Below are 24,181 nucleotides of genomic sequence, written 5' to 3'. Positions count from 1 at the left end.
TTTCCTTCAATTTTTATACTTTTCCTGCGTTTCTTTTTTTCTCTCTCTCTCTCTCTCTCTCTTCCTCCCATTTGGACAAATTCCGTCTTTGGTACGGACAAAAGAGTCGTGAAAATAAGACTGTGTTTTGGTGCAATTTACCCTTTTCTTTGCTTCAGATGAAAAATACGACGACCGCTACGTACACACCGATATACGTGTAACGAAAGAGCTTTCGTTCTTCTTGTTGTAAAAAATACTCGTAGCGTTGCGAAAAACATCTTAATGAAAAGTAAAGCAAAGAATATCACCGTCTTAATGATAGGACGTAGGTTATATTGTTGTCGTTGTATTGGGATATTTTTATACGTCAGATCGTTAACGATAACGTCCAATGACAATGGTGTAACCTAGACATGGCGTGATTTACTTGATAAAAATCTTCACATAAAAATCCAGTAACGCCAGTGATCATCGCGCGACTCGACTCCTTTCTATCGAGACCGCCTTTTCAGGGTAAAACTACCCGCTCAATTTCCACCCATTTTACTTTGTTATCCTCTGCATTGTCGTACGCGATATACCGGGTACGATGTATCCGTAGTAATTTATGACATAGCCAGTCAAGCTTACTTTGATTTATACGGACAACGACCGATTTTTCGAGTATGTTAAAATCTCCGATGAGTGATCGCGTTCGAAATGAATCTAGCTTGAAAAAAACGTAGCTACAGTTGGGAATCAGTTTCACATTTTGATTTGTTGTTTCTTTATTTTTTTTGTTTTTCTTCGTTTTTGATGGAATCAAGAGTGGTGAAATTGCTGAGGGTACGCGGCTTCGAGTGCATAACGTCAATAAATAACTAGGCCGGACTACAGAAGGCCGAGGGGCTACTGCCGCTGGTGCTGCACAGGCTGTTTGATTAATAACAAACTTTGATTTGATTTCGCGTTGACGTTCGACTCGATAAAATTGTCCAACGATTGATCGATGGGGTATAATTACACGTGTGTGGACATTGAAATAAGGATCTCTGGAAAATCGAGAATAAATAATTTACGAAATTCGTTTTTTGCGTCATTCAATCCCTACCAGATTGCTGCCCGAAGGCGAACCGTAATCCGTTATTCATCTGCGACCGTACGTCTCGATCTTTTCTGCTGAAGTTTTTACAACAAGAACGGAATCTCAAGTGCTGCTTCGGTTACAGGTCAGAAAAATTCTCATTTCTAATCAGAACGAGCGCTTAGGCAGCTTTAATCTCTCCATCCTCGTTCCGAGCTTTTTTTTGCTCTCACGCAGTACTTGGCCTCCCGTAATGAGACACGGGCCGGAAGACAATGGACGTGAAAAAACGGAAACAAAAAAAAAAAAAAAGAAATAAGGTGAAAGAAAAAAGTATTCGAGGTCCTCGTTTTGCCACACTGTCATAAGTGAGTGGCGCGACTCAAGTTTACAACACTTTTGTACGACTTTATGCGTGTATGGGTATACTTTCACCGAAGTGTTTCCAAGTCGAATAAGGACAATCTTCAAATCGCACGCGGGAAAAAACGGCAAAAGAAAAGATGTGAAAAGAGGGAGAATGAGGGGACAAAAAAAAAATATATATATATATATATAATTGGAGAGGGAGAACAATTTTAATCTTCAACTTTGAATTTGAGTGATTCCTTCCGCGTAAGCTGACAGTGGCGGAGATACGCGTCTGAAGGTGAACTTAATCTGGTGAGATGAATTTGCCGTCGTCACGTGTATAACGTAGGGTTGGTGAGCTTTGCTTTTAGTTAGTATTCCGCGTCCTCCAGAAACAAATGCCGGTCGCGATACATGTGTGTCCGTGTATTTTGCCAGTGGGTGGGTTTTCCCCACCAGGTTTTCGCATCCTCCGGATCCCTTCAGTCGCGGTGGTACGTGGTTACCTATATAAAGTTCCACCTTTCCTTCGCTTAATGAACTTTTGACCCGCTTTGAAGAGGAAATTTTGTGGTCAACCGTATACGGTAGTGGTACGTGTTCACGGACTATTTATCAACCCCCAATCTTTAGAAAACGGCGCTTTAATTAATGACCATCAAAATCTGGGCCCATTGTGCCTATAGTGGGTATTTTTAAAACTAGAATGCGACTGCCAATTTTTTTTTTCTTCAACGTTGAAGAGGACATATGTGGTCGATTTTTTTTTTATGAATGGCAATTTCATTCATTATGTAACTGAATGTGAAAATGTAACAGAATTATCGATACGGTATTTGCAGTTTTCGCTCTTGCATGAAAAAGAGCAAAAAGAAATTCATCCGAGTTCACGTGTATTAAAAACGCGTTCATCGTCTGGCCTACATATAATATTCCGAGTTGGAAAAAATACAACGACCATGCACGCTACCATATCGGTCTTTTGTTTTGGGGTTTACCAAGAGAACGATACTGACAGCTATTGTTATGGCGTGTTCAGTGAGCGCGACGAATAATCGATTATTGCAACGTACCCCTTTCAAAATTTCTTTGTTAGTTGCTCGTGGACAATAAAAAAAAAAGCCAGAAAAAATGTGAAGATCGGTGTGACCAGCTTTGAAAAAATTCGAATGGTACCTTCAAAAAGTTCTTACGCTCCGATGGAATCTGTCACAGCGAATTTTTTTTTTTTTTTTGCAAGTTTGATAATCGAGTTGAGTAGAACTGATATTAATCCCGCTAATCAACCGTGCTTTGATCGCGAGTATCTAAAAAAAACTAGCTTTCGCCAATCTGGAAAGTTTCTAATGTAATTTTCAGCTCAAAAGTGGAAGCTTTTAAATCAGCACTGCAAGGAAAGCGAAGTTACCAAATTTATACGAGCACTTCCCGTTCGCTCTGAAGTTATACCTACCTACACGGTAGTTATCGCTTCGGTTTTCTCCGGATGCATATTATCATCGCATATTTTTATGTGAAATTCTTTTTCTCAAAATTTAGATTGCTTGTGAACAGAGGAGATAACGCATCGCTCCTTTGTGATGGATGAGGGACCGTATCTTCAATTTGACTAGAATAGAAATATTTTCGAAAAATATATTCCATTAGTACTCTAAATATTTACGTTGCGGGTTGTGAAATCTGGATTTATGGTACCGAACGCGTTATATATTCGTATGGATAACTTGATACGGGTGTACGTACTCACGCATGTATATACGTATGTACGGAACATTTGAGATTTACGCAAAAGATTTCAGGGCGTTGATTACAAGATGACTTTTGGCGATATCGAAACTCGGCAAACAACGCTCACCGAAGTTTCCAATCGGCTCGTAAATTCTGATTTAAATCCCCCCTGAACCGACGCCTCGAATTTATTCGTTTATCCTGTACGGTATACTTCTGCCCTAAATCTTTCATTCTTTTTTCTTCAACGAACAATTAGCAGTCGATAGGTTGATGACTACATCATACGTAACGCCTGTTTTCATTGAAACGAAATAATTGCCGCCGCCATAATATTTGTAATACCTTTTTATTTGCTTTCCGAATTGCTCGAGCTTTTATTTTGTACCTATCTGCTTTCGAAAAATCGGCTTCTGATTGATTCGACAAATTCCTGTGCAGATCTCGCCAATTCATTACACAGCGTTGAAAATTGTCGCGGATACCTTCCCCCTCGTGAATTTTTACAATTTCGTTTCCCCTTAATTTCTCGATACACAAGACTCTCTTTACGCGACCTTAGGAAATAATAATCAATACGACGAACCAAGTCACATTTATAAAACTTTGAAGTCAAGAATTGAGATGAAAAAAAGATGAAATAAAAGAAAATAATTTCAACCGAACGAAAAGATAAAAACATTAAAAAAATAAAAGTCGATTACAAACTGGAAAAGACTTCAAATTTATTTGACAAGTAGCTGAACGGAATAAAAAAAAAAAAGAAAAAAAAAAAACTCGTCTCATTTGCGTAGTCGGTAAAAATTCCACGGAAGCTCGATCCAATTACTTGTACAAAGAAATTTTAATCTCCTGTGATAGGTTGATGCTTTTGAGCCGGTTGTCGCAGGTTCGACGTTTAAAAATCAATGAAAATCTTAAGCTTCCGGTCTCGGTTCCGGTAGATTCTGTGATATTAGTTTGCCGAACGATCTCACCGCGACTGAAAATAAAATAACAAAGAAGACGTGATTCGCTTCGAATTCATCGCAGGTGTGTACGGGCACAATGGGTAACCCGAAAACGTACATGAACTTGAAAATCTTCCGTCAATATTTCCGGAAAATTTTTTCCCTCTTTTTTTACAAAAACCGTTTCATTGGGAAGTACGTTGAAACTCTCGCACGTCCCGTACGGTGAGATTTATAGTGACAAAGAAGAAGATGTGCACGGAATACATCTCACGAGAAATCAGTTCGGAGTACCAACAAAAGTATCATATTTTTGAAACCAAAACAAAAAAAAGAAAAGATGAGAGCAATATTTCACACACAAATATCAACCCATTCCTGAATAATATCGCACGATAATTTCGCGTCCCTTATGAAATAGTCAAATATAGCTCGACGGTATCGGATCAGATGCTTGTCAAAATAATGAGGCACAATCTGATCACAGTCGTATCGAACGGTACATTATACAGGGGGTGCTTTAACGTCGGAATATCGTCGCCTGATTACCTTCGTACAGTGTTTGTAAAGGAAATGGAAAAAAAAAAACCGACTGCACCTCAGCGCTTGAATTTTTAACTTTTGACTCGTCGAATTTTCTCGACTTCTAATGAAAATGAAGTGAACTATTGTTACATACGTGATTCTTTTCGTTCACTGAAATCTACTCGAATTGGAACGAAGGGGGTCTTCGTAATTTCTACGCCGAATGTTCGGTCATTTGGAAACCAAGAAGTTTTTTCTATTACATTTCTAGTATCGCGCGTTGGTGGTCCATATCCGAAAGTTTGCTTTTTTTGACGCCCGACTCGTCTCATCCTTTTTAAAAACCTCGAGAATGGAGAGCTAGGAGTATTATGTAAATCACGATATCTGCCACAGGATGAAGCGGCGTATACCTTATACATAAACTCCCAAGGCTTTTGAACAGCTACGACTTGAAACGATGGAACGACTCCGCTGTGCAGCTTCTTATCTCGACTCAGCACAACGAGTATACGAACTGGCAGATTGTACACGTCGGGCTTACACAGTTGGTGTATCCTTATCCTTTAATTTTCATCCTTTCCCGAATTTAGCACGAAAATTATGACGTCCTCTGATCATCTATGTTTGAAAATATCTCACTTTGTACCAAAGAAGAGTCTAGCTGAGAAAAAAACGTTCAACTTTCGAACCGACCTGCGTCATTACTTCGACACCATTTTGATCGCGTATAAAAATTTGCTTGAGTAATTTTACAAGAATCTCTGCGACCCAAGAGGTCATCATATTCGCAGAAGGTAGAACTCCATTTTTAATCAAGTATTTACGCAGAGTTATTTAGAATTCCTTTTTGCCTTTTCTTTTCAAATATTCACGTGCAAGGATCCCTCGCAAGAATGTCCCTCACGACTTTATTAACCGTGTACTTCTTCCTGTAACTGAGAGTAAGCGGAGAAAACCCTTTTGGAGGGCACGCGTGATTTGTCGGGAAATTCGGATCGGTTCACATTTTTGCAGAATATTCAAAGTTATTCCTTGTAAATTAAAAAAAAAAAAAAAAAAATGAAATAAAGTAGCTGTAACATCTGCGGCGGAACCGAAAATTGACTGGCAGGCAGACAGACCGTGTAGACCGCAAGAAGAAAACTTTTCACCACGGAATTCTATTGAATTTTATTCGCTACAGGGTTAGTGGGCCAAGAGAAAAAAAAGATAAAAAAGCTGCCTCTGCTTGCTTTCCGAAAAAAAAAAAATAAAAAAAAAATTCGAGACGAAGAGGACTAGGAAGAGAATTTGAAATTCTTTTATAGCAAGAGGTTTGCGAAAGCAAATTTATTTAGGACTCTCGATATATCGAAGGAAAGACTTTTATTCCTCCATCTTTGAACAACGCTTGCGAAATATCTCGGAGAACCGTTGTCTGATTTTATGGATATCCATCGGTATCGCGAGATGGTCCGAAGAACAGGAAACTTATTATCCCGACTCGAACACCTTCGCTCGTAGCTTCCTCGAGAAACTGTGAATAAATTTCAAATAGTTTGGAAAATTTTACTTTGACAACACATACATGGCGTACACGTGAAGATATCCGTAACACTTCGATACGAAATAATCAATATAGCTCTGTTCAGTCTCTCGCGAATCCTCGCTTCCCAGGTGATATACTTCCGTTTCAAGATTTATCGTCCAGACGCTCTCACAGCTAAACGAAATTCTGGATTTTTGTCGAATAGTAAAAAGAGAACCGCAGCTACGCCGTAGCTAACGGATCGCACTATTTGTCGAGAAACTTTTGCCGACCAACAAACAATCCTTCGTCACGAACACAAAAAGAGACGAACGTACTACGCGCACACGACGATCGAGAGTTTTACTCGACACGTGAGATCGACGAATCGGATAAAAATTTCGAATATCTCCGGAGCGATTCCTGATGTACTTTTGAAAATGATACCAATCACATTACGGCAATGTGATAATCTTTAAAAATTGATTCAAGAAAGTTTCATGTTCATGTCGAGTGTGAGATCGTACAGCCGGAAAGTGAGGATACTGTACCACATCTGTACCGTGCCCGTTTATCACGGGATTTACAGAACAAGGTGTTCAAGACCTCTGACAATCTGAATCTCTGACAAGGTGAAAATCTCTCATCTACTCGCGGTACGACAAAGTGAAGTTTTTCACAATTTCGAAACAATGAGTTTCAACAGCTTTCGGTATCGTTCGCTTCGAAAATGACCCTATCGGTGGGCGATTCCTTTGAAATTTTCGACGATCAAAAATTACCGTCGGACCCCGGGATAATTAATTCCACTTGGCATCCGTGTACTTCATTCTCATTCCGCGATGCGATTAGGACCGCTAATGGGAACATGTCCCTCGTCTCGTCAGCAGCAAACAAACCTTCTCTCATCCTACGCGGTAACGTTATCCGGATATTCGGACCGCTCAGACGTGACTAACACGTCCTAAAAAACATCCTGCGAACTCTCGTCAATTATCGCATGGCTTGTAGAACTCGAGCACGCTTGTTTTCTCCCTATAACTATACACGTGTTGACGCTCTCCAATAAATTTCAAAGCTCGATTCGAGCACGTACTTCGCGACGATAACAAGATATCAACTCCCTCGAACGTTTGGAAATTTTCAAAAATTTTCGTACATTCGATCGTTAGCAAGGGAGTGATTTGTTGTAATTCGTGAGACTGATTTCCATATTATTTTTCGTAGCTATCTTCTGTCTTCCACGTTGATAATAATAATCATTGTAACAAATTACAGGCGGCTCTTGCGGCTTATAAATTCTCAGGGATGCTGCGCTCCGATCTATAAGCAAGCGGGATATAAATTGTAAACAGGGCTGCTCCGTAGCCTTCTCTCTGAATATCGAAAGTCTTTAATAATATTCTAAGAACTTCGTCCGATAGCTACTTTCTCCCCGTCTTAGCGATATATACCTGTTCTTGCGTTATAAATTTTCCAAGATATAACTCACTTGAAAAGTGGCATGCCGAAACTCCGTCGTATACAGGAACCGCCAGCCTTACCGAAAATCGTTTTATCGAGTTAGGGTGTGTATTTGAAACAGTAAATTTCATCATAAAAATCGCCCTGTATCGCGTTCTCGCGAGCTTGAAACACCTCGCACTTATTCAGACGATCTGAATAAACAAGTATAAACGCTCGAAATGTGACTGATTTTTAGTTTTCCAAGGAAAAAACTCCCATAATTTGTTTTTTCCTCAAATTCCCATCGTTCCATTTTCACTTGACGGCCCGTCAGCCTCGCCACTTGTGTAAAAAGCAGGGTATAAACGTCTGGAAGCTTCTGTCACCCACTTTGGAAGCAACCTCGCTCTCGCGTTAATTAAGAAAACGAGTGTTTTTCCATTTTATTTTATTTATTTTTTTCTTAATTTTATTTTTCTTTGAAACGTATATAGGTATATACCAAAAAAAAAACGGAGCTTAAGAACCCGCCGAGAGGTGACCTTCGCGGAACTCGGTATCATTAATCTTAGAAGTTAATTAAATAATTAACCAATTTTTCCGTCTCGCTGGCGTAATTGGAACACGCTGCAGTCGAGTTAAACGAGAATTCTCAACTTGATATAACCGCTCCTAAGTAGAAACTCACCGGATCCAAAACGACATATTTGCCGTGCGAGGTGCAGGTGAGACGACTACGGGAAGACGAATTTTTTAGTAGTCGTACGCTCGACTTGTCTTGAGCGAGTGTTCCGGTTAGCATAAAATCACATTGGTAACCGGTGAACGAGGTTGTTCGACAGAATTTAGACTAGGAACGGAAACGATGTGCATAAATTGATTAGATTCTGAACATTCCGCAATTTGGAATTGCCCATAACTAAGCAGCTGAGTACTCAGACCGTGAGGAACGCCCCCCCCCCCCCGTGTCCCTCGGCTTTGTTCTCTCATATACATATATCCGGTATCAGCTCTATTCGAGAATGCTGACGCTCCTGGAGGACCCTTGTGCCCGATGGCCTCTGGGCGATTTCTTCGAGCAATATTGTATAGGAACGGAAAACTTGTAGATTCGACCAAGTTTCCACCTTCGACCTGAACCACTAGATATAAGCTATCTTATTTTATTCAAACCGGTCACGTAATGTGGATCCTGAAAATTTTCACCCCTAAAATTAGTCTATGATCATTTTCGTCGAACTTTTTTTTAGGAGAAGAACCAAAAATCGCAAGTCGTCGCTATATTTAAATTACCGTTACTTTATATTTCCCGTTGAATAAAAGCAAAGCAATAGTTACTCACGAGTAGTCATCAACGTCTTGGAGGGTTTATTGTTGTACAATGTGTATTACTCGCGGCTACAATATGTACATGTATAATTAAATCTAGGAAGGCGATTTCCAAGGGGGCGCTTACGGAGACAGCTTTTCGCCGGCTTAAAGCGCAGGAGGAAGGGGAAAATAGGTGGGGTGGTTTTTGTTTTGCGTTCAGCCACCGTTCTTTCGCGATAGCGAGCAGCTTTTACGCGCTGAAGATATTCTCGTCGCGCAAAACACAGGAAACGCAAGGTGAAGACTTTGTCAATGAGAAACGAATGACATCAATCATTCCGTTAAATAGCTTCTGCTGCTGCTGGTGTATATATTCTACCCGTGTATACAGAGCTCTACTCTCTTTTTCACGCGATACTTTTCATCGCTCGTTATTCATCGCTTCAACTTTTTTGAAACCCTTTTCACGTTGGAATTATCGCACCGCGAAGCACATCCGGAAATTTGAATCATTAGGCTAACCGCGTGTACGACCCCATTGAGAATACGCGTGAACCTTTTCATTAGTTATCGGAGGGTTTTCCGTTCAACGTACCTATCTATTTTGTGCAATCTGGTAATTTTATAACCACCGCGAAAAGCACCACCGTCTATCTTTACGCGAAATGTCACGATGAAAAAAAAAAAAAACCAAAAATACGACATCGGCATGGGGTGATAGGCAATTAGCTGATGCTATTAGGGTACATCGCTTAGTTTCTGAAGCTTCCTGAGCTTTGACTCGCGAAAGCAAAAAAAAATTCGGAAAAGTTGACAGACTGTTACTTTCAGAACGATTTTTACCTCGGTCAGTGGAGCGTACGGCGACCGAGCGATATCTGTTGCAAAGTATACTTTACCCCGTGAAGTGGAGAGTCGACAGTAAAATACACTCGAGTGTTATTCTGTAATTTAATTTTCTGAAGTGTTGAAAATTGATCAAGGTCGCCCGAATGCTTCTGATTTAATGTTTCACTGGATATGTATTGATCGAAAAATAGATAAGGACCTATCGCGGATACGTTCCTAGGGGATATCCACGCATGCATGCACACGTTTTTCAGCCGAATGAGAGTTCGATATTTTGAACGACGATATCGTCCATGTGATTTTAATTTTCTTTCCCAAATTGGCGAGTATAACGAACTCGAAGCAAATATACATACCCCTACATACACGCATGGTTTTTCATGAATAATATTCGACGCGAAATTATCAACGCAAACGATATATATATCTACTGGATTCGTTTTTTTTTTTTTTTTTTCATCTCGTCCGGCGTCACCAGGGGTTAATTTCCCATTCCCTTACATTCTTTAGTCGCCAAAGCGTTTCAATCGAATAAAATTTTTAACACTTAAATATACTACGGGGTTTGTTAAACATAAAATATTTGCGGTAGGCTGATGAACGGGTCGATTCCCTTCCTCCGCCTTCAACAGAAACTCAGCTAACGTTCAACGTTATAGCCAGTACATCCACCCGTACAGTTCGCTATACGGTATACGTACACCCTGATAAACCGTGGATGGATTTTAAAAATTCAGCGACTTTTTGTACCGTACAAACTCTCTCTCCCTCGCTCTTCTAACGTGTAAGTTTATAAACCATACCCCGACAGGTTTTTCGTATTTTTTATTTTATTTCTTTTCTCTACTTCTCTACGAACCGCACATACCTAACCGAATCAGTAGCTGCTGCACAGCCGGAAAGAGCTGCCCATTACGACATCGTCGATTGTTCGACAGCAACCTTCGTCGGTTCTGTTGGATCTAGATATGGGTATGTCGGTATAGATGGCCAGATGGGTCTTGATAGGGCATATTCGTGTCCGCGACCGCTACACGATTTTCCTTGTCAAAACTCTAAAACACATTTCCTGTACACGTGTTCCACATATTCCGACTGTCACGTCACTCGATGAGAAGGTGAAATGATATTTTAGGTAACGTGTACAATGATTACAATTCATCGAGCAAATATTTAATGACCATGTGTACCATCGCGGTGCGACTGAAAATTCGTTCTCCGATCTAATTAGATCGGACCAAATTGATAACTGCCGAAATGACAGCGCGATTCGAAATGACCGATGTATGTATGTGGGTGGACATAATTCATCCGAACTCGTAGGATATCGATTGATGAAATTTCGTACCTGTGAATATATTTTCTCCGGCAAATTTACCGATTTTTTCCCTTCTCTCGAATCACGTTTTGGTTCATCATTAGCGCGAACTCTAGTATCGTATGTCATGTGCATATCGGCAAGGTTTCAATAATCATGCCAATCGTCACGTCATTATATCGAATTTAATTGGTAAATGCATCACGTAAAACCTGTGCGGTTATCAAGGGAGTACAACATTAGAATTTACGATAACATAATCAAAAACTTTGAGTTACAATACAAATTTTATTCCGAACGATGGTGGTGGGTATCGGGTGAACTTTTTTCAAGCTTTTTTCGAAACGCTTCTCGATGCATCGATAATTTTTCGGGTGAAGTATTTTCCGCGAAAACTAGACCACTACGGTTTTACTGTATGGCGAGGCAGGTAATTGCAACTATTCTTTTCCAGAACGAGTTTGTTATTCGGAATTTCGGGAGGATTTATATTCCACTTTTTTTTACATTTTCATAAAACGTGCGACCCGCGCAGACGGAGTTGGGCAACGATTATTATTTATCTGTCGAGTACCCTGACAAGTTGTGCTCTCCCAGCGGAACGTCGCCATTTCTATTTCAAAGGTGGTTGAGCGATTCTTCTTTCCCCGAACTGTTTAAACCCGGTGTGCATAATTTCTCTGCGTGAGTCTACGACGACGTTTTAGACGACTTATTGGATCGACGCGGAGGTTTGAAAATTCTGGGAAAAATTAACTTTCGGTTTCTTCGACTCGACTTCGAATCGCAAGTCCGATTATTCGAATAAATCCCGAACTCTCGAGATCGCAGGAATTCATGACATCTAACATTTCGCGATAATGAATATAAGAAAAAAAAAAAAAAAAAAAAAAGAAACTTTTCAGCTCGTAAAAGCCCCTGGATCGTAAGAAGTTTATTCGAAATAAATCTTTTCGTTTTTTCCTGGTATTTATCGCGGTATGAGTCACCTTTATAAAATCCAGAATTGGGTCAGGCTTGCGGTAAGAAGACATTTAGCAATGGCGATAGGCTTCGTCAGTCGATAGAATTAAAACCCGAGGTTTTTGCTCGAGAACTTCGTGAGATCCTACGAATATAATTCTAACCAGAATTCAGCTTCGGGAGTTTTTACCAGCGATTTTTATCTCAGGAAGATTCGAATATATTCAAAAGCCACTCATCCGTTGACTGCAAGTATCAGACAGACTTGGGGACATGAGATGCCAAACTATCCCCATAACCATCCCCGCAAGCTTCGCTTTTTCAAATTCTCTTTTCCGGATCAGTGAAAACTTCCAACAACGGATATGTCAATCCAACTATTATCTCTGGTCTCCGAACTTCCGACGTCAAACGTCAGACACTCACATTCCGTGCATGCACAGTTACAGTCAATGACTGTTGGCTCGCATTCACGCGAAAGACTGAACGAGCGCGGAAACTGGAACGCTTTTACATTCGGAATAATGCGATGCTGGAGTATCGTAACTATGATATACCGATCAAGTTGTGCCGGTGGATACCGTCCGAACCATTGATAAGACTCTGCACAAACTACGCGCAGCAATTCTTGGGTCTATGTTCACAAACAAAGTTGGAAAGCTCACTGAATCTTTTAAACTCGACAGCTCAATTCTGAGTTTCCATTGTCTCGAGTATTGTTAAAAAATCTTCGAGTGAAACGTAAAAAGTTCCCTATATAGAGTAAGCATAGCCAATTGTTCAGGGATTCATTGTTTCAGCTGGAGGTGTGCGGGCGAATTGTGTGCTGCGTGCAGCGGTTGTGTGGTACAAACGACAGCGAACCAAGTCACAACAGTATCAGAGGAAGAGATCGCGGACGTCGTGGGGGGCAGGCGGTGGGGGAGGAGATGCCGCCCGTCGCCGTCAGCCCAAGTCCCGCATCCACCTCGTCTCAAGAAGATTCCTGTAAACCACCACCTCGCAACTGCTATCGTCTCGTTCTCCTGGGAAGCGCAAGGGTTGGAAAGACAGCTATCGTCGCCAGGTGAGTCAAAGTTTACGTCTCCTCGAAGGTAACGTTCATCGATCCGTAACCCAATGCAGGGCTTTTAGTCCTGAAACTTATACGGCGGGGGTGATCGGCGAACGCAAACACAAATGCAGCAACCGCTCCGTCGCTTCGAACGTGTTAACCGCACCGTTTAGTGGTAACCGTTTGAAAATCAGGTTCGTTCCAAGGCCTACAAATTTTCACAAATTGAGAAAAAATCGTCGAAGGAATGCTCACGGTGTGCCGGTGTATCTGTTCACCTGGTGCGCTTGTAATTGGCAAGATTAGGGGTAAACTCGGTTGCTGATTGCCCGATTGTGAGTCTCTGCGGAAAGATGAACTTTGGTCACGAACGTTTCGTGATCTCGAATAGGTTTCGTACGAGAGCTTTGGGGTGGGCATAAATTGCGCAACACGTCCGCCACCAAGAATAATTGTATCCGCATCTGGTGTAACCGGAAGCTATGCTAATTGACTAATCGGGCTAATTATTGTTATATCCATATAACGCGAATATTATAACGATCACACATTATGAGAACACTATTTCATCTCTGTACGTCGTAAATTAAATTTATATCGTCCCCGGACCTCTCGAATATTCTTTGATTTCCTCCGATTCTTTTCGCCCCATCGTGAATTCTTCAGGGTATATCATCTCCTCCGTCGTAACGCCGACCGTACATTTTTCAATAGAAATTTTCGAGATCAGAAAAATTACCTATAAATAAACCTCGAGTTTCGTACGAGTACGTCCGATTCGAGTGCGATAAAAATTTCACGTACGATCCAGAATATTACGGTCGGTAATGGAATCAATCAATCAATCAATTTCAGTTCCACAAAATTTCCGTGTAGAAGACTTTTGACATGAGCCGTGTATAAACCGCAAGAGATACCCTTCAATAGATTACTGTATAATTAAACACTATAATTGATTTTCCGTGACAAGCCTAGCAATTTTGAATCACCGTCACGGTGCCTGCTCAATGCAGTTATAATCCGTTTATATCAGCTAATGGCTATGTTCAACCGTGCAGTATGACGCGTTTAACCGAAGAGAAATTGCTCCCCGTTTTTTTTTTTTTCCTTCTCCAAAAAGGACTGTTCGGAATTGAAAATTTCAGTAACACAAACGCTCGCTACACTGACACTTCCGATGGTTTACTTACCACGAAAAAAGAGAAGGAAATAAATGTTCCGTCCATACGTTTGTACATACATTACGGGAAAAGAGTAAACAATTTTTGGGTCAAGCGAAGTAACTGTTCAATGTTTGTTTTCCACGTGCGATTTTTCCGAACTTCTGAGATCAATATTACCGTATACGTGACGTGAGGCGTGAATCTTCCCCGTTTTATTACAATCTTACGGAGTACGCTCGAGTGTTACGTGGACAGGAGGAGAGAAAAGTATATAGAGCGTGAATTTTATCGGAGAGTCCGTATAGAATTCACGTATGTATGCGGTGGGTTACGAGGGTGATTTTAGCGAGAAATATACCATAACTGGAAATAGGATCTATTTCCTAGCCAGCTACGAGTTATCGGTTCGAAAAATCCAGCTTATGTGGTATAAAGCAGCACGCGTGCTTCAATTGTCGGCGTGAAATTTTTAAGGAAGAATCTTATCCAACGTATACTGATGTTCGGATCAGGGATAAAACGAAGAATTTGCCGAACCATAAGCGGACGGCTTCATGTAAATCGTGAACGTGATATGGAAAGATTTCCTATAGCAAACTGCTCCAGGAAATGGAAGCAAAAAGGTAGATCCCCTGGCGAACCGAGAAAGGATCTTCCCTTTTTTTTTTTTTTTTTTTCCTCTTCTCTTTTCTGGCCGACTTTTCATTTCCAGAATTTGTAACAAGATTTAGATTTTCATTTTCAAGTTTTATGGGAAAACTGTTATCCGTCCGTATGGTTGACCCTTTGGGGATTTTTTTCTTCGGTTGACCTAGTTCGACAAAAAGGACTTTTGATTATCTCGAAGATTTTCATTCCAGGTTTCTGTCCAACAAATTCGAGGAGAGCTACACGCCAACGATCGAAGACTTTCACCGGAAGTTGTACAGAATCAGAGGCGAGGTTCATCAGCTGGATCTTTTAGATACCAGTGGAAACCACCCCTTCCCCGCAATGAGAAGATTATCATTTTTGACAGGTAAGATGTGAGAAATAAAAAAAAAAGAAATCACCTTCAATCGAAAATGTCATGGCTAGAAAAAATGCAGACGAGCTTTTTTTCTTCTTTATTTGCTCAACCCACCCACCGAAATGAGTTTTTTTTTATGGGTAACCTTGAACAGGGGTGAAAATTGAAATTTAATTTCAGCAAATTGACCGAAGAACGAAAAGAAAAAGAGATGTTTGTACTGACCTCTAAATTACATCTGGTTATTTTGATACTCTCGAGACTCTGAACAAATTTTGAACACAGTTGTTTGCTCGCCTAAGTCTCGACTCTTCGCAGCTCCGTTTACACGGTATTTAATGTAGGTACCGCGACGCTCAGCCGAATTATAAATGCCTGACTTTAATTACGGAGAATGTTTTTTTTTTTTTTTTATCTATTTCATTTATTTTTTTGTTCGTTAGTTTTTTACCCACGTTTCTTTTTTCTCTTTCGTATGCTCAGACGCTCACAAAACTCACTTCATATTCGAGTTAACCAAGTTGCCATAATAACTGTGTTTTATGATACCCCCGAGACTGCAAATGAACAAACAAAACTACAAAAGTCAGACATATTTATATAGCAGAGATATACACACAAATTCACCATGACATTAATTATACAAGATTTGAAAATAAAGGGGATAGTAATGTATCAAACCTTTTCACTCTTTAATTCGATGTAAACGTCGGACATCGTAATGTTGACGATTAAGAAAAAACAAAAAATCGTTTCGATCATTCATTAAAACCTTTTACTACCATTTATTTCTCCTCTCTGATTTGAGCTTCACCGAGAATTGTTGCTTTTTTTTTTTTACCAAGCTAGTAGTAAGTGCTTCCGTCCGACCGTTTCGTGATTAATCTGTCCCACGTGTAACTCCAATTTATTGGTAACCGACTAAATTTCTCAACACCGTCGGTGCTGGCGGCTATAAAGGATAGTAGTTTCCCACTGAAGCGTGAAAGGTTTACGCACTTAGGTCAAGAGTATAGGGTAGGTGGGTGGCGAGACTCGGGCTGTTGAGTAGTCAACAAGTTGAGCTGACGATCGGGCTAGCCAAGAGCAAGGCTAGAGTTGTACCGGGCTGGGGATTGCAGGCGCGAGGGTCTGAATAGCGAAAACGTTCGATAACCGGGCTTACCTTCTCAACCCCCTCCCCCTCCCCCCCCCCCTCCTTTCTCTCCACCCCCGCGAAGTCAAAGTTGACTCTCTATACAGCGTTCTCCGATACCTGCCTAATCCTCTGCTAGAAAGTCAGCTCTTTTCAACATCCGCGCGTCTCGTCTCACGACCAGTTAATTTCAATTTAGATCTCAATTTTGACGAGAATTTGGATCTGTAATGTACAATGGCGTTCCTGATACACGCATCAAAAGTTCTACGTATCAACCACACTCCGAAATTCAACGTCGAATAACCGCGTCAACCGCAGATTTTTTATTATTCGGATCGGAATTTCTCACAAGCGAATAATTCGCCCTTATACTTCTAGATAACTCGATAACTCGAGTAATTGCGTTTTTTTTTTATCTTATTTCCGGTGATTCCAAATATCGCGAACAGCAATGGGACGTGGGAACGTATGGGGTTCCTTTCGAAAAGAATCGATCTTGGCTTCTAGGGTCTTCGCGGAGGATATTTCTGATTTTAATTCCCCTTGACATAAGTACCGTTCAGAAACCAAAACTATGCAGATCAGTTTAGTGAAGTTTACCGAAACTGTTATATGGTTATTATACGGCGTCGACGTGGTTCGCGAGAAAATTATCCAATTTAAATTTCGTAGGACGTTTGAAACATTGTTTGCCATGTCCGTGGAACGTGCCTTTGAGGGTGCAAGGGTAGCAGGTGAGGACAAATAAAAAAAAAGTCACTCGCTCGAATGAGTTATGTAATTTGAAAATTGAAGCGCGGGCCAAGGTACGATATGAGAAAACGTACATAAAAAAAAAAAAAAAAAAAGAAAAAAAAAAGAGAGAGAGAAAAGAAAGATTACTCACGGAGCGATGGGGTGAACATGCGATATACCCGTAGCTACGACCTGTACGCGAATGGGACACAGAGAGTTGCGAATGACGAGATTACGTAGACCATGTGGAAAAAAAAACAAAAATAAGCAGAAAACGTGGCGGTGATGCGTCGGTGTTGGTGTAAGAAAATTTAATGGATCGATTACGAACGCTCGAGCGAATCTCGTTTCGCAGCTCGCGACGCTAGTTTGTAGGCACTTTGTGAAGTTTGATTGAACGTAGCCTTCGAGTATGTGTTTGTAGACCCATCGAGATACACGTAATCGCTTATAGTGTATGCGTTATATACACTTATCTGGTGTGTGAGCCGAAGCCTTGAAACGTAAATCATCGCCGCCTATATACGTATAATGTAATGGGAAGGGTTGAATTTCCACACACACGCGCGCACACACACACGCGTATTTCGCCATATTTCTATACGTGCAGGGCCCCGAGGTGACAGAGAGTCGGCAGGTGAAAATTAACGAGAGATAAATAATTTGACGGAACCGAAGAACAATTCTCGTGTTTAGAACATATTAATCGTCATTGTCGGAGGGAATAACACTCGCGTTGTTGTAGATTCGGCTAATCGGATTACTCAAATATTCCAACTCTGGATACGTCGTGTTTGATATTTCGCGGAACTCGACGGTTGCAGAAGATTTATCATTTGAATTTTAATCGTCTACGCTTGTTTCCAATAGCGGGAAACTCAGCATCGAATCTGGTCTGGTAAACTTTTCTAGATATCGGGTTCATTTATTATTCAGGCCCCGGCTACGTACACATTATATCGCGGCCTCGGAAACGAGACTCGTAATCTTCACTCCACATGACTTTGCAATATTCACTTCCGTAGCCAATGGTGCGAAGTAAGAACGAAACGATAAGTTATTGAGGGTTAAAATGAATTCAAGGCGTTCGTTCTTCTCCGTGGATCGGTGTATTTTGTCTTCTTGTCCCTCCTTTCCAATCCTCTACTTCCTTTTTTTTCTTTCTCTTGGACTCAAGAGAGCGAATTAATTTTGCTCAGGTAATACGGTGTGCTCCCCCCAAAATTTCATCGTTCCAAAGATAAAAAATGAGTCCTCCAAACAACCCTCTATGAATTTTCAACAGTTCCGTCATTCGGTTCGGTTCGGTGTCGTATTTTTCCATTTTTTAGAGTACCTTACACCCTGGTATTCATTTTCATAATAATGCCACGAACGTTTTTCATCGTACAATAATTATTAAAAGTAATTTGGTACCCAACAACTAATTGTAAAAGCGGTGCCGTCGCACAGAGAAAGGAAGAAGCGAAGAAAGCACATATTTCGGAGTAAGCGAAGCGGCGAATTTAACTATAAAATGACATGAATAAATTACTGCGGTTGGCAGTTGTTAATTAAGTCATCGGAGCGGTACTTATGGTCCTGCAGACTATGTATACCTCCGATCATTTTGCGTGAGAGCGTTGTGTAAACCATTTTCATTGCCGGGCAATTTATTCCGATCATCTTGATAGCGGTGCGTTCGATCTGATTCCATTTTTTGAACCGACTAATTTTCGAGGTAAAAAAAATAAAAATCAGCTAGTTTAAAAAATGAGAAAAGTCCGGCGATACGTGCGTCAAGATTGTAGTAATAAAAAGGAAAATTTATACACAATCTTCAGACTGAAATAGAAGTGGAACTGCTTCAAGACTTCTCTGCATGGAGCAGGGATCTTATCTCTGCTTGTAAAAGCACTCCGAACTGAGAAACTCGTATATTTTTGTGTGCAGCGTATATATCCCGTCTTCATTTTTCACGTATCTCTTCTCCCCTGGGAAAATTTGCCAGGAATTCCAAAGGATTTTTCATTTATGCTAAAAGTGGTGGAGGTATTGTCCCTGAAAAATATACCTCCTATTATAGCTCTCACGGTTTTTCTGTTCTTCATTTTCGCTCTCAATTATTAATTTCTCGCGGTCTGAAATATCCTCGACAAACGCATCGCGAACAACCTCGCGAACGACGATCAAAATAAAACAAGAAAATGATCTCGAAATGCGTCGACTCCGCAACATCGGGGTGGTGGTTGCAAAAAAGGCTGCATTCTCGTTTTTCCACATTTCAGGTGATCTTTTCGTCGTAGTGTTTAGTATGGACAGCAGAGAGTCCTTCGAGGAAGCCATAAGGCTGAGGGAAGCAATTTTAGAAACAAAAGTGAGCGCTACTCAAGGGGGTGCGAAGGGTAGAAGGCATCAAAACCTGAAAGTTCCAATGGTTATAGCTGGGAACAAATGCGACCGCGACATAAAGTAAGAGTCACATTATCCGTGTACCGCCTCATAGTACATCACCGGCGCGGACGTTAATTTTCGCTAATAAAGGTAACTAATTACAACCCTCTTTCCGCCATCAGAACTGTGACGGTTGAAGAGGCCCAACAATACTGTACGACCCAGGACGACTGTTGCGTTTTCATTGAAGTATCTGCCAAGCGGAATTACCACGTCGATGAACTATTCTACCAACTTTTTGTCGTCGCCGGATTACCCTTGGAAATGGCACCAAACCATCACCGAAAAGTTCCCCTCAACTTTGGTTCACCAACTATGCTACCGCCTTCACAGGTACGTACCCACCACTATAACATATTTATCTCTCTCCAGGGATTTTGCCTAAAACTTTGCGAAACTGCGTAACAAAAACCGACTGAAAAAAAAAAAACAGGGGATGATGACGTAAGTCCCGCCTTACCCGTACCGGTTGTAGTAGTAGCTTGTTAGCTATGCGTAAGAGCTGTGTAATTTCGGGTCAAGATAATTTGGAATTTCCCCACGATTATAAGCTGAATTTGGAAAACGTCGAGAATGCCGAGTGCACTAAAAATTTTCTGCCACATTTTTCAGCCGAAACACAAAGCCACTTTGAGCATAAAGCGACGTTTGAGCGACGCTTGCGGCGTTGTAGCGCCGAACGTTCGTCGCCCCAGTATTCGTACGGACCTTATGATCATGAGGACAAAGACGTGCTCTTTGGGAACCGGAAACGAGAACAACACGCCCGGTTCAAGAATTACACTGAGGTCATCGGACACTAGGAAAACGTGTACGATACAATGATACGTCTTCGCCAACTGAAAAAAGGAAATACCAGAGTAGAAATAAGAAACAGATTTCTCAGCATTACCCCCTTCCATCATCCCACGCGAGACATGAATTGTAGTACGCGTACCCAATGAATCACGGTTACGTTATAAATATATAAATACATATATATATATATATACATTGTAAGAATAACGATAATAATAATTGCATAAAGATAATTGAAACGAGTGTAGTAATAATGTTGCTGAAAAAAAGGAAGTAATAAATACAATAATTATGTTATAACAACAATAATAGAAATAAAAATTATGTAGAATATCCATAATGCTGATATCGATGATGATGATGATGATGATGATGATGATAATGATGATGATGCTGGTGTTTTAATAGTTATATAGCAATAGCCAAGTTGAATTTCAATGTTGCGCAAATATATTTCATTGAAATATGATATTTTTCTCTATTATATACATACCGTAGTAAACTTGACCATGAGGCTTTGACCAACCGATTTGAGCGAGCTTGTGCCTACGCATATTATGAGCCAAACGGATTTCTAATTGTAATAGAACGAGCATAATCTTCACGAGAAGATTAAAAAGAAGAATTTTTTTTCCATAACGTATAAATCATCCACTTTTAAACTGACAATCGATTTCCAATAATAATTGACGTGATTTTGCTTCACGTCGTTGATGAAATTTTAATTAAAAATCACGAGAATAATCCTTTAGTATAAGTTTTAGTCTCGAAGATATAATAATTGCGTAATCTCCGATTTGGAATGATTCGATAGTTTTTTTTTGTCCGCTTTAGAGCGCTATTAATGTTCAAAGATATTTGATTTTCGTTACGTATGTATATCAATTTTTGTTGTGTTTCGATAAATTTCGTACGTGTTGGCAAGAATTAATTCATCAAACAGAATTAGAACATAATCATGAAATATTTAATTACGCTATAAAATACACACCCCCAATTTTACTGAAGCAATAACATCATCGTTGTAGGTATGATAGATATTATACCGTACTAATTAAGTATATTGACTCGCTAGATGAACTTGTATAATAATGTGAAACTTTGAAAATTTATTCGCTCGTTAAATTCGCGGATGAACATGAAAGATTAAACAAAAAAAAAAAAAAGGAAAAAATAATGCGTCAGCGCTTGATTACACAGCTAAATCCAATGTACCAATGCGAGAAAAAAAAAAATATTATGAACATATTCAATAAGCAACCTGCGTAACGTACTTGTACATCTGACGAAAATTTTATTGCGATCATCAAGATACTCATATCAGTATACGTGTTCGCATTTTATATAAATAAAGCCTGTCTTATACTTCGTTGGATCCTGATAACCATTTCCTCAAACAACTTTTCATGATCGATTTGGTTGATTTTTTTCTGTTCTGACGATTATCGATTAATTGGTATAGATGTCCTAACAAATAATGGTGTTGATTATTACCGTTATAATTTTTATCCCAGAAATATAACGGACGCATTAATTAAACAGTGGAATCATCAAGTTGAAAAGTATTCATACCATCGATTCTCGAGGGAAGTCAAAAGGTGGGTCTGCGTAGAATTGGAATGTTGAATGAAATTTATACACGAACCTTAGTAATATCGGAACCGAGCGCTAATTGCTATTATCGCAGCTCTTGGGAAATTTCAAATAACCTCCATAATGTCCCTCGAGGTAACCCGTTATCGGCGATATGTGCCAAGATTTTTTTTTCTTCTTTCAAATATATTCGATAAGCCGGGACGATGAGCTTTTTCATTCAAAATATACAGAGTCGAAAACTGTGACGTCCTCGTGCGTTCTTATTTTTCGTAACGGTGAATTATTTAACAGCTCGTCTTGACAAAGGCGAAAGATTCTCGGTCGAAAATCGGAACAAAAACCGTGAAACCGAATAGGATCTCTTTCTAATTCCGAAGGGATCCATTAGCGATAGCATTTTCTTTCTCTGTGCAGGGAAGTTCTATTTTATACCATCGCAAACGACACGTATCTGAGCGACTCTACATATATAAATAAAAGAAAAAGGGTTTACTTTCTGGGGAGCAAGTTTTTTCCCTTTGGAGCGAATCTCTTTTTCTTAGCATATTCACTACTCGTAAGCCAACGAGGAGGACCCTCGATGTTGGAGCGGCCTACCACTATTTCAACGTTTCATGTGAAATCAATACGACTCTCTCGGGTTCTCTCTACGTGGATCTCTAAATCTGTTATGAAATTATCGTCCACTGATCCGACGACGTAAATAACATACATAGTTCGCGAGAATGGTTACACGAATCCCAAAGTCGCCACGTACCAGAACTTCGGATAACGCTCCTAATTAATCCCAGTGATTTTCGCAGATTTTCAACTCTCGTTTCAGTTTACCTTCCGCGTGTATTTCGAAAAGTGAAAAGTCAGCTGTCCGCGAACGAATTTTTTCAATTCAATTGACACTTTGAAAAGCACGGATCACAGTGCGGCTGGTTCTTATTCGCACCACTTTCGATTTCACCAAGTTCACGTATAAGCGGTGTAAAAAGAGCCGTAAAGCTCGTCCGTAAGCCAGGCCGAGTTTATATAAGAAAAACGTAAAGTGGTCCTGGAGGCGTTGTATTATCTCGGTGAGCACGTTTTGCCGATTTTCTGAAGACAAATAACCCGGTAATTCGGAATCACATAGCTCGAGATATCCGATGGATTTACGTTACATCGATCGAGGTATTTGACGATGTCACGATCGCCTTCAACTTCAACATTGCTAGGTTGCATTTTTTTTCAGACCCGGCATCTGATCTGCAGGCCAACGTCACGAATGGGGCATTCCGATGCCGTGACTGTGACAGAGGGTCGAAGGGGGGTAAAAAAAAAGTTAGGGAATCGCGAACGACCCTTGCGGGTTTCTCTCTTATCGAGAGAACTAAAATTCCCATCAGGTCTGACGAGCAAATCGTTCACAGTAGAATCCTGTGAATGGTGTAAATCAGACGAGAAAAAAAAAAAAATCTCAGCGACGTCAATGTTGACGAGAAGAGACGAATCGTATAAAAATATGTAGATCCGAGTCGAGTCTCACCCCTTATCTCTGTAGTCGAACGTTTTTTTATGAAAATTTTTTATTCCAACGGCTCACCCGGGAGTCGCGGGAACCGCGGGGCGTGGTATTGTAACCGAAAAAAGAACAAACAACTTTACGACGATCCCAAAATCCACTTTTTATGAAGATGTTGAGGCGATTTAATAAGCGGCGGGTTATTTCACGCCCAAGAGAAAAAGCACATTCCTTCGCTCGTACGTTTGCTTTTTTCATTCAGGTACTTTTGGTCCCAGGTTGTCACGTCAGATTCTGTTGTTGAGTAAGGGGTATTTTTCTCGCACTCTTCAAATTACATCGTGTCGATTAATGGTGTATCTACAATGAATACTTTTCTATTCGACCATTTGAGACGTTTTATAGTGATCAACGTTATGTGGTAATGATTACTCTCAACATTTCGCTTTTTCTCTAATCCTAGATCACACCATATACCTATGTTAATAGAAATTATGTACTGATTATTTTTACTCGGTATTCCAGGTATACTTTGACAAAAATATCTGCCCACGATCAGACGTGATTAACGTGACCTGTGCACGTAACACGCACTTACGTCTGTGGTCTAGTGTTTTTCAATGATATGTAAATGCAACCGATAGTTCGCTGTTACTTTTCTAAAGGGTTCTTTTTTATTATTCACACAAGCCGTGCGATTATGCGAAGGACGTGAAACCACTCGTATAGCGATATTTCCTCCATTCCATCAGATCAATTATGATGTC

At 40.3% G+C, this 24,181-nt stretch overlaps 1 protein-coding gene across 2 annotated transcripts in view; it reads left to right on the top strand.

Annotated features, from left to right (window-relative positions):
- Positions 1-21,691, top strand: part of LOC105691349 (dexamethasone-induced Ras-related protein 1) — a 29,311-nt gene extending 7,620 nt beyond the window's left edge. Inside the window, exons 1-6 of one of the 2 annotated variants that reach the window (XM_048652106.1) lie at positions 1,059-1,190; positions 12,797-13,062; positions 15,074-15,231; positions 19,363-19,546; positions 19,651-19,861; positions 20,141-21,691. In XM_048652106.1, the coding sequence (XP_048508063.1) occupies positions 12,926-13,062; positions 15,074-15,231; positions 19,363-19,546; positions 19,651-19,861; positions 20,141-20,353 (903 nt within the window). In that variant the 5' untranslated portion in view covers positions 1,059-1,190; positions 12,797-12,925 and the 3' untranslated portion in view covers positions 20,354-21,691. Of the gene's footprint in view, positions 1-1,058; positions 1,191-12,796; positions 13,063-15,073; positions 15,232-19,362; positions 19,547-19,650; positions 19,862-20,140 lie in introns of those variants that run through there. The other variant, XM_012409755.3, reaches the window with a different exon arrangement.
- Positions 21,692-24,181: the final 2,490 nt, after the last annotated feature.

The sequence above is a fragment of the Athalia rosae genome, chromosome 3, assembly GCF_917208135.1.
Source record: "Athalia rosae chromosome 3, iyAthRosa1.1, whole genome shotgun sequence".
NCBI lineage: Eukaryota > Metazoa > Arthropoda > Insecta > Hymenoptera > Athaliidae > Athalia > Athalia rosae.
The sequence above is the reverse complement of the archived record's forward strand: the minus strand, read 5'-3'. Positions and strand labels throughout refer to the sequence as shown.